This window comes from Diorhabda sublineata, chromosome 8, assembly GCF_026230105.1.
Source record: "Diorhabda sublineata isolate icDioSubl1.1 chromosome 8, icDioSubl1.1, whole genome shotgun sequence".
Lineage (NCBI taxonomy): Eukaryota > Metazoa > Arthropoda > Insecta > Coleoptera > Chrysomelidae > Diorhabda > Diorhabda sublineata.
The window spans coordinates 16887897-16908196 of record NC_079481.1 but is presented as its reverse complement, the minus strand read 5'-3'; the positions used below and the strand labels follow the sequence as shown (position 1 = coordinate 16908196).

At 34.5% G+C, this 20300-nt stretch overlaps 1 protein-coding gene across 2 annotated transcripts in view; it reads right to left on the bottom strand.

Annotated features, from left to right (window-relative positions):
- LOC130447948 (peroxidasin) overlaps positions 1–20300 on the bottom strand; it is an 82232-nt gene that overhangs the window by 42411 nt on the left and 19521 nt on the right. For both annotated transcript variants that reach the window (XM_056785020.1, XM_056785021.1), the window contains exons 2-4: positions 15237–15452; positions 15107–15178; positions 5261–5490 (exon numbers count right to left, since the gene is read on the bottom strand). In XM_056785020.1, the coding sequence (XP_056640998.1) occupies positions 5261–5490; positions 15107–15178; positions 15237–15452 (518 nt within the window). The remainder of the gene's footprint in view (positions 1–5260; positions 5491–15106; positions 15179–15236; positions 15453–20300) is intronic.

Here is a 20300-nt window from a genome sequence, read left to right as displayed (position 1 = left end):
TTTTTTGCCTCTGTGTCAGAGAGAGAAAACATTTGGAGAAAAGAAATGTAAGCTGTTTGTAAAGAGAGTAGCTGTTGCTACTCACAAGTTTTGAACACAAAAGTAATAAATATGAAAGATGATACTTATAAGGAAACTATTTTGAAATTTTAATAAATCATCTGATGGTATTCTTCTCTCATTGACATATCAGACTAAACTCTCACTACTAGCATAACAATGAAATCCTAGTGCCGATAACTTTGTTTTCTTGTAACGACATGTTGGGTCGCTTGTTTGCTAAAAATTCTACTCTTAATTCACAGGGAACACAACTACCCAGCCTGACTGCAGTGGGTACATCGATGTCAGAAATAAAATTTTGACACCACATTTTGACACTGGGGAAAAACCGCCAATAGTATTGAAGAAATACGCAGCTAAACTAACAAGTCCGTTATGCAAACTATTTTCTCTATCATATAAAACAGGTCTCTTCCCTACAGATTAGAAACTTGCTTGAGTTCAACTCATACTGATACGTCACCAACGTATGGACTGAAGCTTTAGAGAAATATGGAGAAACCGGAGCAATCGCACTAGACATATAGAAGGTTTTCGATAGGATTTGGCATGTCAACCTTCTAAATAAATTGAGATCGTTCATCTTCTTCACATATCAACTGATTTAGCAGTTTTCTTAATGATCGATCCATCAAGATCGGTTTAGATGGACATATCTCAGAAAAGATTGAGGTCAGCGCTGGTGTACCCCAGGGAGGTACTTTGTTACCTACTCTCTTTCTCCTATATATCAACAATCTATTCGACAAATCTGTAAAACCAATCTATAGTTTCGCCGACAATAATATACTGGTATCGTCGTTCAAACCTGCTAACCCTAACAAAGACCCAGTTATTTTTTCAAAGAAGGCTAGAACTGCGGCTCAGGATTTGGTCCTATTTGGAACCATCACCAAAAATCTATATACACCGCAGCAGTCTACGAGGCCCAGATTCGTCCATTTTTGGAGTGTTGCTCGCTCATTTGTAGTTCGGCTCCCAAGCATTTCCCGAGAATGCTCAACTCAATAGAGAAGAGAGTAGTTCGACTTATAGACGATCCAGAGTTGACCAGGAACTTGGACAGCTAGAGCATAGAAGAAAAGTCGCCGAGCTGACTCTGTTTTACCTATTCTACCACGGCAAATGCTCTTCCGAGCTGTTCAACAGAATCCCACCTACAGCAATTTTTGCAAGACCCACTCGACAGGCAAAACGTCAATTTATTAGGATTCCTTTTTTGGAAAAGTGCAAGCTTGTGGAATTAGCTACCAAGGCACGTCTTTCCCTAATACTACAATCTTGAGAAGTTCAATATTAATATATCCACACGGCAGGTACCACTCGAACTACTCGAATGTAATAGGGTTCACGCTCTTGTGATGCCTTTATACTTAAAAAAAACAAGCTTAATACTGGATCGATATGTTTATTGTTGGAGCTTCAAAAAAAGTTGTTGCCCTATTTGGTACTGATTTCATGCGAATCTCTAGAAAAAATCCACTTCCATTACAGTCCCACGGCTACTTGAGACATCCAGCTAAATATAAGAAGTTTAATAAAGCCTTTAATCTCGAATGTCTATTTTTATATTCATTTGTTAATTATGAAAAATAAATCCAGTATTCAACTCAGCTATATATTTTATTTCCTGGTCCTGAAATTTTGATTCTTCCAATTGAAACCATACTTTCCATAAAAACTAGGATCTCCAGGAATTTTCACGGATGGTTAATATTCTGCTTCGCTCTCTCATTCCTCTTGAGTGCCAATCAGTGCTGATAAATATTATCTTTTTTACCTCATTTTCATCACAATTATATTGTAGTAATAGTAGCAGCAGCAGTGATTGAAGTAGAAGGAGCAGCAGTGGTAGTAGTAGTAAATATATTACGAAACCTACAGCGATCTATAATAAACTAAATTGCAAAACAGCCTTAAGGACCAGTAGTTGTTGGATCCTTCGCTCCCACTTTTACATAGGAAATGAATTCATTTGGATCTAGCAAAATTGATACCACCACTTGGTTGGCTTATAATACGTATCTAAAATGCAATCAAATTATTATCGAGAATTGTGAAATTGGAGGAGTAAGCAAAGGCTGATGAAAAATCCCTGGATGTTATGCATAGTTTCATAGAAACCAGCATCATAAAATGTTGTTGGTATAGGATTTGTCTGTAATATTATAAAGAACACGTCTCATTTTTATAAAGTGGGAGTTACCCGAACCAGGTAAATTCGAGAACATTCTTAGGTGAAGGCAATTTGAAACGATCAAAGAAAGGTTGACAAATTAAATAGTTCCTGTAATGAGAAATGCAGTTGGTAACAATTCAACTGCATTTAATTTTAGTAGAATCAGTTACTAGGGTGAGTTGACAGTTTGATAGCATAATATTTCAACACTACACAAAAAGTCCAATTTTCAAAAGTTCATAAAAATACCTCTTCAATCACACTTTCATTTGTCTGAAATCACTTTCCACTATGTCTCTGCATAGAAAGTAATCAGAGTTAGCCAAATTAAGTGCCAATAAATCTTAACGCAGTTTGGCTAACTTTTCTGTAACAATAGAAGACGAATCGACCTGAGATTTTTACTGAGACCATTCCTTTTGAAGATATCCAAGCATTCTTTTAATTTTCAATGCGAACGAGCTAATGATTAGCATCAAACAGTCGCGTCATCCACCTCATATGTGACGAATTCGTTTTAAGCAATATTGTTTGATAAGCATAACAGTTAAAGTATTTAAATATTGGTCAATTGGACGACGTTCATCAAACTTTTTCCCAAAATAACCTAACCTAACCAAAATAACCTAAGGAAATGTTAAATGAGCAAACTCAGTGATAAAATTTCCTAGCTGCAAAGGCATCCGGTTTAAACAGGATGCAAGGCATGAACTGAGCTGGCACAACAAGCAATCAGACAACAATACTTTTGATATATGTATTGATATTAATACTTTTTAAGGATAATAAAAGAATATTACGAAACGTTTGAGATTAAATTTGAAGAATACTTACACTTAGATAGAATAAATAGAAGCTTAAATATTTTAGATTGTTGGAAAGCTTATGAAAAATGGCTAGAGCTTCATTAACTTTAAGGGATACCTCCTTACTGGCTTATTATGTTATTTAAAATATCAACTTTATATATGAACCGAAAAATTGTTACAATTCGAGGCCGAAACTGAAGTGAGACTGTTTGTTTTTCGAAATTAACGACAGCAAGATAAGTCTCATTTCATCTCGTCTCACGTGAAGTCCTAGAACAGCTTCTGTCAAATTAGTAATTTGAATAAAATCGAAATTCTACTACTAAAAAGGTCAATAATATAATGTCAAATATAAAATATTCAAGGAAATAAACGATGACTTTATTGCAATTTTTATACTTTAATTGGAAAAAGCATATAATGCTGATTATTCCTCTGTAGCTTCTGAAATCCTTTTATAATAATATTGAATATTTGTCACATTATACAATAGATACAATTCTAGCGTTAGTATGTACTAAGTGAAAAAAACCTGGAACATGTCGATTTTTATTTTCCAATTGACAATTCATACTATGAAAATATTACTCCCCTCTAGCACCCCCTCTGAATTATAAGCACCCCTCCGAAAATTTCAAATAAGAAAGGAGGTCGTGTGGTAACTTGTTGGAAAGGAATTTTAGTCCTCTGTTGAGTAATATAAAGTTTTTTAAATTTGATCAATCATAACTGGGAAGATAAATTTTTAAGAAATGAAGTTTGAATAATGTCTCTATCACTTAACTTCACGTAGAAGTACACGTAAGATAATAATGCCGTATAATATTTAGAATGTATAATTAAATTAAATGTTCAAAATGACCACCATGTACTTCTTGACAATAACCGAGGCGATTTTGGAATTTTCATACAACATTTTGAATGACCTCAGGGGTAATTTTGTTAATTTCTTCCGTTATCCTAACAGCAATATTGTCTGGTCTATTGAAATATACTTTAGATTTTAAATAACCCCATAAGAAGTAAACTAGAGAAGACAAATCGGAGGATCTCGCCAGCCATTCCATCTTCCAATCCACCTATTGGGAAAAACCTTGCCTAAATAATTTCTAGCTGTACGTGCAAATTGCGGTGGAGCTCTGTCTTATTGGTGGCGAATAGATCGACCTATCTAATTTGGATGATTAACATCAGGAAAAAGTCTTTGTTATGTAGTAAGAAGTTAATCAAAAAATCTAGTTAAATCTCACCATTAACTATGCACTTAAAAAAATGAAGGCCAATAATTTTATGGTTAATGATACCAGCCCAAACGTTCACTTTTTTAGGATATTGAGTGTGAGCCTTATACTTCCATTGAGGATTTTCTCTGTTGCAATATCTACAGTTCTGTTTTTTAACCGTTCCGTTTAAATGAAACGTCGCCTCATCAGAAAAAAACTATCTTGATCCGCAAATCTGCGTTCATTCTGTCCATCATCAATTCACAGAATTATTGCCTTCTATCAAGATCACCTACATTCAACTCCTGAACCAACTGTACTTTGTAAGGTTGGTATTTTTCTTTATGCAAAACTCTCAAAATAGATGATTTACTTACATTATTGTCGGCGGCAAGTTCTCGAGTTGTTTTATGCGGATTTTCGTCAATTTCTAGAAGTACATCTAAGCGATCGAAATTTTGTTTAATAATAGTTATTTTCAAACTTGTGTATTTAATATCATTTATATACATATGTTTAACTTCACCTAGACATCGATATCTTATTACATACTGAAAATATTGGAAAACAGTTACTTGACACTCACATTCATTTTCATTTTATCATTTCATCTTGGAGATAAACAGATAAAAACAAAATTAAAATCGGATATTGCAGGATATATTGAATATTTAACAGTAAAAATGATTAAATAAATGCGAAGCGACGTGAATTTCAACATATGGAAAGTAAGCGTTAGTCCAGTATGAATGTGAAAGAAGTAAATTATAGAATGGGAAACACTATAAAGCATATATATACACAAACATCTATTTCAATCAAATATTGGCCAAAATATCTGATGTTTTAAACATCAAGTTTTGACTATATCTCAAGAAAGCAGAAATAAGCAAGAAAAGAGAAAAGGAAACATTTTAATCATATAGGGAATTCTCAGTTCTACAAGACATCTAAAAACGGCTACAAATATTCATTATTTCACTCACCACAGTGGAAATGCTCTGCGTCGGTTTCTTTCAAGGACATCCCTTTCATTTCTATAGGATACTTGCAATGAGCTGATCCATTCAAAGAGTTACTTATAAATAACTGAGACAGCCATAACATATCACAGTTACAAACCAATGCATTATGATCAAGACGAAGTCTCTCTAGCTTTGGTAAATTTTTGAATGCGTCTTCAGGAAGATGTTTTAAATTGTTATTATACAGGTGCCTGGTAAAAAAGTGAATTAAAGAATTTTGTTCATTGGAAATTCATAATTATATCATGGAGGTATATGTGCTCATTTCACGGAATGGAGGTTAAATAACATGATTCTGTGACCAATAAGACTATTGCAGAAATGAAAAAATGTATTCCTTTATTTGCGTTCTTAAAGTTATGCAACAATCATGTATGACAGAATTGTTCCTTTTAAAAAGTTCCCATTGTTCGCGAGGGTATTTTTTTAAGCATGGCATTAAACCTTATCGAAATCATGTTATTCATCACAAGTATTTAATTTTAAATAAAATTTCTCTTTAAATAGGCAGAGTAGGGGAGACTGTTGTACCTTGAAACGATTTAAATTCAAAACCCGTTTCTTTATCTATCAATCCATAAATGATCTTAATTGGTAAATCTATTTACTCTTCACAGCTGAATTCTAGACTGCAGTGAACCAGTTGCACTTTGTAGCAGTAATACGAAAAAATTGTTTCAAGTCATTAAAGTAAATATTTTTAAAATATTGTAGTGAGATTTTTTTCTAATGGCAAATGATTGTAGATGAGTGATGCTTTTAGTTACATCTTGCGACTATTGATGCAGTGTATTTGTTTTAGACATAACCTTTAAGCTATAAAATACACCTAGGAATACTTTCTATGGTACTCGAGTTTGGGTTCTTTGTTTTTTTTTTTGAAGAGATCGTCATGCCATGAAACAAGACTTGTAATAAGCGAGATCCAGTAAATCCAGGTGCGTTAAAAGAGGCCTTAGAGGCTGTATGTAATGAAGATCCAGCAAAAAAATGAGCTTTAGGTATGCTTCCAAAGTGTTTAAAGCTAGCCCACTCTTTAAAGACTCAAAAAAATTTAAAGATCAAAGAGGAAATTATGAATATGCGGTAAATTTTGCTGTTAAGCAAGTGTTTACCGAAGAAAAGGAAAATTGCTTAGCAGAATATATTTAAAAAATTGCTTTAATGAAATATGGCTTAACTAAGGAAGGTGTAAGAGAATTAGCTTATAAATTTGATGTGGCCAATAAAACAAAATATCCAGTTACATGGGATTCAAAACAAATTGTTGAGAGCAGCTTCCTTAGAAGGCATCAAAACACTCTATCAATTCGAAAGCCCGAGGAAACAAATCTGAGCAGATTGACAAGTTTTAATAGAGTTAGTGTACAAATTTTTTTTGACAACATAAAAAATGTACACAACCGATTTGGAACAATTCCTCCGAACCGGATTTGCAATTTAGATGAGACGGGTGTGAGCACTATCAAGTGCAGTCAAAAATAGTTGCATCAAAAGGAATTAAACATCTAGGAAGTGCAACATCAGCCGCAAGGGGGGCCTTGTGATTATTATAGCAGCAGTTAAGGCTACTGGAAACTATATTCCACCCATGCTGATATTCCCCAGAGTTTTTTTTAAGAACAGAATGCTATTTGGCGCTTTTCCTGGAACAATCGGAGTTGCAGCTCCCACTATAGCTAGTCAAATGAACAGCTGTTCTTGAAATTCCTTGACCATTTTATTAAGTTTGTCAAGTGTTCAAACGATGAACGCCTTATATTATTCTTGAATAATCACGATTGACATTAATCCATTGAAGCAGTCGAAAAAGCTTTGGATGCTGGAATAATCATGATAACTTTTCCACCTCACACATCAAACAGGCTCCAAATACTTGATTTAAATATATATATATATATATATATATATATATATATATATATATATATATATATATATATATATATATATATATATATATATAAAACATTTTACATCAAAGGTGTATGTTTGACATTTACTCAGTAGGTCAGTAGCAGAGGTTCTGGGAACTGCTTTTCCTCGAGCTTTCACGCCCAGCAATATTTTAAGTGGTTTTAGAACTTCCGGAATATATCCATTGGACAGCGAAATATTTTCAGATCAATATTTTATGGATTCTTACGTAACGGATTGAGATTTGGGAAATAACATACCACAGTCCAACCTTCTTAATACTGATAAACATTCTCACTCTTTCAGCCTCATAAAAAAGAAACAACATATGTACCAAGAACCTTTAAATCTAAATCCGGAAGTCCTCGAAAAGGATTTATTTCACCAGAAGTACAGCCTTTTCCAAAAGCACTAGCCAGGAAAAACAGAAAGAAAGGGACAAAGACTGGAAAAACAATGATAGCAACCGATACCCCAGAGGAGGATGAAATCAGAAGAAACAAGAGTAAAAAATAAAATCGGTTACAAAAGACCTAAATTTGGAAAAATTCAGCTTCAAAAGTTTCCCCGTTCAAAGAAATTCCACCAAAAGTTGCAAAAAAAATATCAGGTCGTGGAGATTTTTCCGAAAGTGAAAATAGCGTCCCCTATGTGTCAACAAATGACGAAGATAGTGCAGAGGAAGAGTGCTACTTTTGCGGTCATTCAATGCATGCTGATAAAGGTGGTGAAAAATGGAGCCGGTACATTAAGTGTGGTCGTTGGGCTCATAATTTATGCGCATATATTGATGACAAAAAGTGGAAGACCTATGAGTGTGAATTTTTTTTTAAAAAGAGGTTTTTATTATTTAAATGCAAAATTTTTATATAAAAAAATGTGTTGTTTATGAGTTTATACAATTTATTCTTAAGTTGTTAATAAGCTCGTCTTTCAAATCTGTTAATTTGTTATTTTTTTTACTGTCCGTTTCAAGGTACAAGAAGGTGAGCAATACCATGTTTGTGTTACCCACTCTTAATACATAACTTTTTTAAAAATTTAGTTTGCGAATTTGATACATGAACAGACACAAATTGAAATGACCCATTCAAGTTCTTGCGATAATTATTTAAATTTTTCCTGTGTGAAGATTTCAAAAAAATGTTTCAAGGTACATACAACAATCCCCCCTACATTGTGTTTGTCTTCCGGAATTCATACCAGTGTCTAAGATTAGTATTACACCATGTTTAAAATTGTGGCATTTACCTGTAGTATTAAATATAAACTAGGCTTGATCCGAAAACACTTGTAAAATAAGAGCAATAATACATACGATAGATGCACCTTATGCATTATGACTTCATATGAAATTCATTGTTCATAATAATGAGGAATTTTCATTATTACCCACGGTTTTTGATCGTCCAATCTTAGGACCAGTTTTATTTGAATTCACTTCTATAAAAATTTCACAATTTTCCAAACTGTAGTTTTGATAATTTGCTTTCATATTACATACGTATCATTAATAATGTTCTTTCATGATTACCGTACCATCTAATTATAATTTATGACATCTAAACCCAATCAATTACAGAAAAATTTACTACTTTTTATATAAAGCATTACATTATTCTTACTTATACTATACACTTGCAACTTTTTCAAATTAGGCCTATGACCAAGTATATAACTGAAACATCTTCATTCAATAATTTTTAATAATAAGTGTTGATATAGTGTCCATATATTGTAGTTACTAATCCGGGGAAGTAAGTATATAAAGATAAAATTAAAAAAAGTAGGAGTGACAATTTTTTTACAAAAGTGCACTGACCCCTCATCGCTTTCCTAGATTTCTGACCAAATCCAATGAAAGCTCGAAACGCAGCTTGCAAGCACATTTGAAAGCACTAAATTCGATGGTATTTTTGCTTATAACTTTTTCTGATGTATTGGCACAAGTTCATAGGAAATTTTATGACCCAAACGAAGTCGATTTGTTAAATGAAAATGTTTTCGAATCGAAATTTTCCGAAAAAAGAAAATTTTTTCGAAAGGTCGTTTTATAACTGACAAACTGAAAATAGCCGTATCGAGATCAAAACATAGGGAAACATACACTGTCTGCTATAGAACATTTCTGTTTTTCAGATTGGGAAAATTCAAAATGGAGGCTGCAGAAATCGGATATATATGCTTCTTTCTAAACACGCGTCCTTTTGGACACATTAACGATAGCGAAACGCGGTTTATTGCAATCGATAGGGTAAAAGTTATAGTTTTAGGTATAAAATAAAAAAAAATTTTTTTTATATAACTTTTCTTAAACTTCTGTTGCTTTGTTTGTCCTCATTTTCGCATTGTAAAAAACATTATACTATAACCTAAAAGGTCACATTTTGGGCTCCGACTAAGCTCATCATGTTAATGTGTGTTGTCAGAGTTCGTTGCAAGATTTTGTTGTATTTAAGATGTACAAAGATTTTTGGTTGAGGTATCTTTAGGAATAAATCTACTCGTTAAAAACAAAGTACAATGATCTATAATTGAAATTATAAAAAAAAGCCCAGGTTAAAAAAAATTACTCGCTAAACTCATGAGTTTGTCGTGTTATAGAAAATAATGAAGTAAATTTCAAGACAAAAAAAAACTAATATGAGTGGATCTGACCTTTAACAACACATAATGCTCCCTACTTGTCTGGAGAATATAAATAGGACCATATCCGTGGAATGCGGTTAGGAATTAAAGAAGTTCATTCAGTTAATTGTCTCTGACTAGGTAGTCGAAGTTTGACGTTGAATCCAAATTAAAGCCGTCTAAGTTTTAAGCCCCACTAAAGGTTGGCGATCCCCGATAAAGGTCCAAAAATAGGTCCCTAATTAAAATATGTACAATTTAATATACAAAATGCAATCTGTGAAAAATTTTTGCCAATTTATAGACTAAACAAAATAATTTATAACTTAAATTTTAACATTTCCTGAATGCAATAAAAAAGGTAGTCTATAATTTGGAGCCTAGCCTAATTCATAAGGTAGTAATTAGAACTATTTCTGCTTTTACGAAAAAAAGGATCTTACCTTCTTTTCTAACGAAGGGAACCTATATCTACTTCTTATTAGAAGTCAATTAAGAATTTTTTAAATCGTCGAAAGGCTCCTTTAAGCCGGCAAAATCCCGCTTTTCAAAAATCTATGAAGAAATTAATCTTCATGCTAACACGGTCGCTGACCAAAAGAACAAGGTAACTATCTCTCCAATTGTCAAATTCTCAGTCGGAAATATCACGACTTCCGCAAATATAAAATTGGAGCCTTAACTTGAAATGAGTTTGGTGTTAAAAGACGCGTATTTCAAAAAAAAAATTTTTCAAATACGATAATTAGAAGCCGAGATATGGAAGATCAAAGTTCGCTTCAAACTGTAACCGTACTATTGAAAATTTTTAAAATGTGATTATTGAAATTGGATTGTTACACCTGTGTACTAATTAAATACAGATTTTAAAGAGCGTTGTGTGACTGGCTGCATTCAAAAAAAAATCTGTAATCTTACCGCGCTCGACCGAATCTGAGTGCGATGTAGACGCCGCAGTTAGTTCGTTCGGCGATAAACTATTCTACAAGCTATCCTCAAGTATGTATCGTTGCTGAGGATGTAGATGTAATAGTTTTATTAAACCAGTTAGCTTTCGAAAAAGTCTATATTTACTTATTACAAATGGTCAAAGGCAAAGGTGCCAAAAAGTTTACCGTTGTATGAAGCGAACTTTGAGCTTCTAATTATCGTATTTAAAATTTTTTTTTGAAATACTCGTTTTTTAAGGCAAAACTCATTTCAAGTTTGAGTAAAATGTTTAACTTTATTTTTCAAAGCAAAAATGCGGAAAAACATAACAAAAAATTTTTGTTTATGTTTAAAAAAAGTTATGTAAAAAATCTATATTTTTTATTTTATACCTAAAACCAGGAGCGGATCCAATTTTGGCGCCAAGAGGGGGTCCCATAGTCGTGGTCAAGTCAAGAGCTTATAATTTAGTTTTGATAATAATATATACAAGTAAAAAGTTGGTATTTTATTGATGTACGTAAGTACTGTACTTAAAAATATTTATTCTTCATTATACATATAAAAAACTTAACACATAATAAATTGTAGGTACATATACACGTACATATTGCCATCTTCTCTTGAAGACATCCAGAGAAGCACTACGCTTGGAATGAGGTAGCCTATTTATATTCCACAACCGTGCTGAATGAATCAATTTTTCTTGTATGTCTTCTCCCGAAACGCATTATTGTGTCATTTATTTATTTTCTTATATTAGGATACATATCGATGTCACAATTTAAAATAAGGTCAGAAATCGACTGCGGTATGTCCTTACTCCACTGCCACGCCTGCTACTTCGCCATCCACAGCCTAGTTACCTAGTTCCCTAGTAATAATGTATAGATGGTAGCTAGTTGTTCCACAGTTACAATGTCTTCATTACTATATTCGCTTTTTGGCATGAAAACCCTTAGCATAGCAATAGCATTTAAGTTAAAACACACGCACTGGAATAATAAGAAACTGATTACTTACCTTTTCTTGTAATTAATAAATTTGCAGCAACAATTTTTAAGAATACTTATAAAGGTACACTTATAAACACATAATAGGTAGGAAGAAATTTTAGTTTTTTAACCTAGAACTATGTTTTTTTTTCTTTCGGGGGCGTAGCCAGTGCACACACTAGGACAAGTGCCCCCCTGAACCGCCCTATTGTCACCGTGGAACCGTTTAACACATAATCTTCGCCGGTGACGGGCTGTCTTTTCTTCATCTCGTTTTTCTTGTTTCCTACCTCTCCCTTCCTCTGTTGAGACAGAGATTAGGAGTTCGGATATTCAGTTGTTAGTCGTTTTCCAGGCAGCCGTCCGACTTCTTTTGCTGCAGCACTGATGTGGTGTACGCAGCAACGACACCCCACTGTTGTGTGCCCATGAGCATGAGCCGGATCACGTTTTCTGGTGTGACTGGACCCAGTGTCCTGACTACTGCCACTCTTTCCTCCTCAAATCGCCCACAAGCAAAGAAGGTGTGCTCTGCATCATCTGGAACTCCGCAGTACTTGCAGTTCGGCGTCTCCAGCTTCCCCATTCGGTACAGGTATCGTCTGAAGTAGCCGTGCCCTGTGAGGAACTGTGTCAGGTAGAAATCGACATTACCATGGGCTCGTTCGATCCAGGGAGCGACCTGCCCTATCAGCCTGTGGGTCCACCTCCCATTTCGCTCATTGTCCCAGCGTTTCTGCCATGCTGCCATGGTGCGGATTCTCTCCTCCTTGGCGGCCTGTGTTCTTCCCACCTCGCCGCTCCTCTCGTACACTCGCTTACGTTCGATAGCGAGAAGGTCGATTGGGATTACTCCAGCTACTGCGAGCACTGCTGCCTCTGACACCGTGCAATATGAGGAACATATCCTTAGGGCACCCCTGCGTTGGACGCTGGCCATCCGCTTTCTGTACTTCTTCACCAGGAGTGCATCTGCCCATATCTCTGCTCCGTACAGGAGGATGGAGTGGGTCGTGGCCATCAGCAACTTTCGCCTTTCATACGAGGGTCCTCCCAAGTTACTCATCAACCTACCGAGCGAGTTAGTCCTTTCGGCTGCCTTGTCGGTGGCTCTTCTTATATGTTCCCAGTAACACAGCTTCGTGTCCAGGGTAACTCCGAGGTACTTGGCGGTACTTTTTGTTTGTATTTCCTCCTGGTTGACGTGGATGGTCACTAATGTGGGAATCCTCTTTCTCGTTAGAAGGACAATCTCCGTCTTTGGCAGTGCCAGCTCCAAGCCATGGACCTAGAACTATGTTATGATATGTTGAAGTTTAGTTGTTCCGATTCCAATTGAGGTTAGGTCTAGCTAGACGTTACGTAGTCGACAAGCGCCAGCAAGTGTGGCGCGGTAAAATTCAAATTTTTGATGCGTTCATTCCCAAACGTTTGCTATAATACAAAGTTATTATATTATATTAAATAAATTATGTAATGAAGGTATGTAGTTACATGAAATCTATATGTTATCAAAATATATAAATAAAATCATTATGCTCAATTTAGTGATCCACCTAAGTTCTGGAACCAGCTAAGGGGGGGAGGGTCATGACCCCCCATGTATCCGCCTTTGCCTAAAACTATAACTTGTTTCTTATCAATTGTAACCAACCGCGTTTCTCCAGACAAGTAAGGAGCCTTATGTGTTGTTAAAGGTCAGATCCACTCATATTAGTTTTTTTTTGTCTTGAAATTTACTTCATTATTTTCTGTAAACCAACAAACTCATGAGTTTTGCGAGTAATTTTTTTTAACCAGGGCTTTTTTTATAATTTCAATTATAGATCATTGTACTTTATTTTTAACGAGTAGCTTTATTCCTAAAGATACCTCAACCTATATCCATACCTTTCTCAGTTCAGTTTAAAAAATTGAGTGGCGCCCCATTTGGGAATTTGAAAGCGTACAAAATCTTTTCACATCTTAAACACAACAAAATCTTGCAACGAACTCTGACAACACACATTAACATGATGAGCTTAGTCGGAGCCCAAAATGTGACCTTTTAGGTTATAGTATAATGTTTTTTACAATGCGAAAATGAGGATAAACAAAGCAACAGAAGTTTAGGAAAAGTTATATAAAAACATTTATTTTTTTATTTTATACCTAAAACTATAACTTTTACCCTATCGATTGCAATAAAACGCGTTTCGCTATCGTTAATGTGTCCAAAAGGACGCGTGATTGAAAATAAGCATATATATCCGATTTCTGCGGCCTCCATTTTAAATTTTCCCAATCTGAAAAACAGAAATGTTCTATAGCAGACAGTGTATGTTTCCCTATGTTTTGATCTCGATACGGCTATTTTCAGTATGGTTGCCAGTTAAAAAACGACCATTCGAAAAAATTTTCATTGTTGGGAAAATTTTAAGTCAAAAAAATGTTCAATTTACAAATCGACTTCCATCATCGTGTAGGACATATAATTTCCTATGAATTTGATCTCTACGATTTTTTGTGCGAATACGTCAGAAAAAGTTATAAGCAAAAATACCATAGAATTTTAGTGTTTTCAAATGTGCTTGCAAGCTGCGTTTCGAGCTTTCACGGGATTTAGTCAGAAATCTAGGAAGGAGATGAGGGGTCGGTGCACTAAAGTAAAAATATTTGTGACCCCTACTTTTTTTATTTTTTTCATTGATAGATTTTTTGATCTTACTTCCCCGGACTGTTAGTCAAAGAAAACAAATTATAAGAAATAGAATCAAATAGCTGATGAATATTTTTCTCAAGAATCCTTACATTAATATTTCAACTAGAGTTTGTGGCGTCAATTTTGTTTATTCATTAGGTTAAAGCTAATAGGATAGACCTTGTTTCAAAGTGCTATTCACCAGTCTCTCCTTCTGCTTATATTCTGAACGATTATTCATAAACTACCTGTAGATAAATTTGTATACTGTTTATTAAGTATTAACTTCAACACAGTCTCTTAGGTTTATCGAAACGCATATCAGGCAAATTAATTATGAGTTTTGGTGTAGTGATAGCGTAAACAGTATGCTCAATATGAATAATAAGAGTTGTAAAAGTCCCTATTAGTGATGATTGATGACATATTTGTCAAATGTGACGTTACAAGGTCGCTATGTCAAGCAACCACTCTTCATTCAAAACTATTGAATGAATCTATTTCATAATGTCATTTACCATAGGGTTTGTTTAAAATTTTATTGTTTATCATAACCTTACCAGACCATATTTATTCTTAATCGTTCTAAAGGTAAGAAGGTGGAAGGTACTTTTGAATGGCACTGTATAAATAATTTCATCATATTTCTAAACTTACAATATTTTTAACGACAGAAGATTTGAAAATGTTCCTGGATAAATTTCACCTAGTTGGTTGTGGTGTAAATATCTACAAAATAATTAAAATAAAATGAAAATTTTAAATAGATTCAAGATTCAATACTTACAGCCTTTCCAGTTTTTTTAGGCCTTGGAATACATTAGGGTGTATGAAACGAATTTTATTGTAATACAAATACAGATGTTGCAAATTATCCAAGCCATCAAATATACCACTTTGTAAAGAAGTCAGTAGATTGTAGTTTAAAAGCAAAGTTAAGATTTTTCTGTGATTATTGAACGTTCCAGAAGGGATTTGTTCTATCTTGTTGAATCGGAGGTCCCTGCAAATTAAGAAAAAATTCTGAATTAAACTGATTATCCAATATGCACAAAATATAAGGCACTAGCTGACCCGGCAGTCTTCGTACTGCCTCAATCTATAGATAAAAGACCTAATTTTGTATAAAATAAACTTAAAACAAACAAAAGGAATCCTTTTTTTATTGGAACAAATAAAAAAGCTCGGTATGGATGAACTTTTATTATTATTTTTAATTAATTATACATGTTGCTTACTTACAATATAGAGTTTTCCTGAAATACTGGCTATTTGTAAGGTTTTAATTTGATATTGGCAGAGACACACACATTTATGATACAGTCTGTTAATCAATTTAAAACTTTCTAATAAACTATATCTTGTGTTTTGTGGTGCTTAAATAAACAAAAATGTCGGTTTAACGACGCGCGAACACGGGACGTATAATTGTCCATGCCCGAAACAAGGAAACTCCAAGTTGATTCCAAAAGCTTCTAACGACTGGCCTTGCGGTTTATTTATGGTCATGGCAGAGACCAGACGTTTAAAATCTAATGGCTGGAATCATCGGTATACGCGGAATCAAGACATCCTCTCCTTTGTATTTTCCTTTTATGATTGTTGCCTCAATTACGTAATTCATCAACTTTTTCACAGCCAGTCTTGTTCCATTTCATAGTCGAGGTTGATTATTGTTACGCAGCATGATGAAGACTGATCCTACTTTTGACTGAAAATTGTTAGGTGGCAATCCAGGCAATTCCAGTGAATTATAAACCCCATGGGATAGAAAGAAGAAAATTCTGAATGATCGCATTGAGATCCTCGACATCTTGATTTTTCGCCGCCAATATTGTTCTTTCACCCAGCCAATTATGGTTATTGAACTGTTGCGCTATATCTGGCTGAATACGCTTCTCTCTTGAGTTTGTGATGTAATAGAAATCCGGTCGAGGTGTCAACTTCGACTTTATTATTTCCAATGTCTAGCAGCTGCATCACAAACACATTTACAGTTTCATCTCGCTGCAAAAATACTCGCATTTTGGATAAAAAAAAAAGAACACATAACTTGAAATGTCACATCAACAACAAAATTGTTGTCTTTATTTAATTCCGAGCATTTTCTTATTTATACACCTTTTAAACCTTCACTGGACTTCAATACTTCGAAATATGCGACATATATTTGGAATAATTGAAGCGATAATTCCAAGAGGCTTGACATTGGAATCATACGTAAAAAATTTGCCTATTGACGATGAGATTTGGTGAATTCACTTGGTCACAAATAATAATTACTGCGATCCTTATTATCATTTTGAACGACGATGCTATAATGGATAGGTGTTATCTGGAACAAATATATTCAGTTCTGTCAGAACCAAAACAATAAGTGAAAGTTTGGATTAGCAGCAAGTATGATAAACATGCAACAAAAATGTTCGTGTTTCTAGTTCGTGCTTCTAGTTGTAAACGATAATATTCCAATTCCATATTTTATCTAAAGTTGTGATAGAACGGGAAGGTTGATAGAGGCGCATAAGAAAATCAGGCTCCAGCCTCTTTTACCCCGACCAGATCAAGTAGAAATAACCCAACCTTAACATATCGTCGACTTAAATCATTAACCTCGTAACTTCATAGCAACAAATTTAAGAGTGACACAAAAATTTAACGATGAAATATTGAAGACTTGAACTGTTTGTTTGATAAAGGATAGAAATAGCGGACAGATATCAAATTTCGAAAAAATAATTGAAGAAAAACAGTATAACTAAATTAACACGGATTGAGGTTAGCTTTATACAAAATGGGGATCTGGAGTTGCGAAGTTTTCTATTCAGACTTTTAAATTGTAATGAATTTTTCTTCATACCTCGGTCGAAAGTACGTTCTTTCGTCCTTAGTAGCAGGGACGAAAGTTCAACATTTACTCCGTGTAGAAAGTACACACACGTCTTCCATTACATCGGGAGTAAAAAATTTCTCATGCGTAATTACACTCGTAACTAGGGACTATTTATTCTGCTATGACAAACTGTTAATTGCTGTCATTGGTATTGCTACCTCTAACCATTATTAATGTCATAAAAAGTGAAATTAATAATATATTAATAATTAATAGTCACACGTCGGTCTTTGTTAGGATTTGTGTAGTAGCTTCCCCAGCATGTTCGTCTGTACATATAGTTCTTCCAATATCATTTGCAGATTATAAAAACCCTTGCCGACAATTTTTTTGATCTACCATAGGCGTAGATACCTCATTTTAAAAATTTATTATTTTTATAAACACTTTTGAAAATATGTATATCTTATGCGAGAACGTATTCGTTAAAAGGCAATCGAATCATTATACATAGATTGGACAGCATTATACGCCGTTATTTAGACAGATGCACTTAATCATTATTATACCTCGTTAACTTGCTACAACTGAATATTTAATTATAAAACGTAAATAGACAAGTAAAATGTATCTGCTTTTGGTTTAAACAAAGTACCAGACGTGAACTGATCCCTTTTTGTACCCTATTTGTTTTCTTTTTTCTGGAAAAAAATTTCAAAGCAAAAAACCATAAAGGAAAATAAATTCTCTGCCAATAAAGCGAATGAAAAAAAAACATTTCAATTCCAAAGTATCTTTATAAATAATTATGTTAGTCAGAGTCGTTTGAGCTAGATTCATCATTTGATTGAATTATGAAGGGTTGTGAAGAGGGTGACCACATTCTCGTCTTCTTCTTTGATGTTCAACACAGTTTCTCCAAAGCTCTTGGCGATCTGTAGCTAAAATTTTCTTTACGAGTTCTACAACCTCTTTACTCAGTTCTGGAGACTGATTACCTTTTTGTAATTCTGATTTTACCTTACGTTACGTTACATTAATTCTCAGTGACGGATTAAACCTTAATCAAATTAAGCAATTGCCTAGGGCATCACGTCCGTGGGGGCACCAGAAGAAGCACAAAAATAAACCGTCCTTAAGGCATCATGTCTCACTCTCATCTCACGTCACCAAAAACCAAACCAAAAAAAGTTTCTAGGACTAATTTTAAAATTCGCGCGTTTTAAGTTGACATAGAGTAGGACTCTATGGTGGAGTCCGACCTAGGCCGTGTTCCGAGTCGAGTCCTTGCTATGAGCGCTAAAACCGCTCATGCTGCTAACTTCATTTAAATGAATTACTACCGTATCACAGATATGACACTCCATACAAAAAGCGCGATTTGACCTGTCATTGTAGTGGTAGACGTTCTGTACACGCGCGCATGTGTGGGTAAGGTTAGGGATGGTTACAATATTATCAGACGTCAGGTAACATAATCAAAGAAAGAAATAAAACTGACTCAAAATGACTCAATAAACCGCTAACATACCTCTAAAGTCGCGGTTCTAGTACAAGTTTTCACAGAGACTGGAAATTTGTAAAAATGTCTTACAGAGAACAGAACAAAATTTCCGCCCTATTATAATAGTTTGATTAAACCACCTTTCGAATGCGTCCTCACCCCTTCGAACTTGCACCCCGAGTGGCCCACGAGCTCGGGCGAGCGAGGGGGGCGTGACGTCACTAACGCGTTTTGGTGCGGAGAGTGTCACTTCTGTACGGAGTACTATTACTAATTCTGTGACCGTATGAGTGCTATGAAGTTGCAGCGTAACCGTTGTAATCGTGTCAACGAAACACGGCCCTAGAGTCATAACCCCGCGCTCTTACAATTTTTGTCGACAATTCATTGTTATTGTATATTTTCAACCCATTTTTAAATGATTGAAATAATTAGAAAGGAAGTATTTTGTCTTTGTTTGTGTAACAGGCTACTAATATATATCAGAACCAAGTTCTTTCACTTTTGGTTATGTAAATTTACTCAAACCAATCGAAGCTGAAAGTTTCTGCAAGCTTCGAAATAGGTAGTTTTTTTTTAGGAAGGTAAATTAGTCTGAGAGGTCAATGACCGCACGTCAAATGATACCTACTAAAACGGCTACCGATATCTAGCGATTCTTTAATTTAAAAGCTAATAGATATTGTTACAAGCTTTTACTAAACTTAAAGTAAGTTTATGATTTTGTACGGGCGGAATATTGGGATCGATTTTTTTGAGTGAGTTCCAGCAACAGCGGTCCGATTGAGCTGAAATTAGGTATGAAGAACAATAATACTCAAGATATTAAGATGTATTCCCTCCCGCCCGGTGACAATCAATAGGTTCTATCTATCAGGAATTGGTATTGATCTGATAATCAGGTCCAGAGAAGGATCTGCATTTACCCGATTCGTCAATTGTTTTTACCCGACTGCGGGAGGTCTATGTATTTACTTAAGTAAAAGCTCGTGACTAAAATTGTTTTTTCGATAATTACTTGTTTTAAGATAATAATCATAAGGATGATGAATAGTTCACCGTTGCAGTTTCTTTCTTTAGAATAGAATTTTCGAATGTCGCTAAGATAGGCATGGAATGTTTTTCGTTTGCAAAATAATAGGCTAGAATAGGTACATAGCTAAAAAAATAATATCTAATTACTTAATTTTAGCTTGAATTGAATTGAATTTATAAGGGCTTTGAAGCCTTCGGCTTCGGAGTAATTAGGTTCCATTTTACAGCGTTTAGTTTTTTTAATCATTTATTTCTTTATTTATTTCTAGGGGCATCCCTAGATTAAATCATGAAGCGTTCGCAATTGAGTGGTGCACAAAAACGAAAACACACAGAAGAGAATAAAAGAAAAATAGCAGAAACAATAAGTAAAACAAAAAAGTTAACAAGTTTTTTCCGTCCCGATCAATCTGAACCATCGCCATCAGTTGATATTCCAATTCCAGGGACGTCAAAAAACAGTGAAGAAAATTTTACAA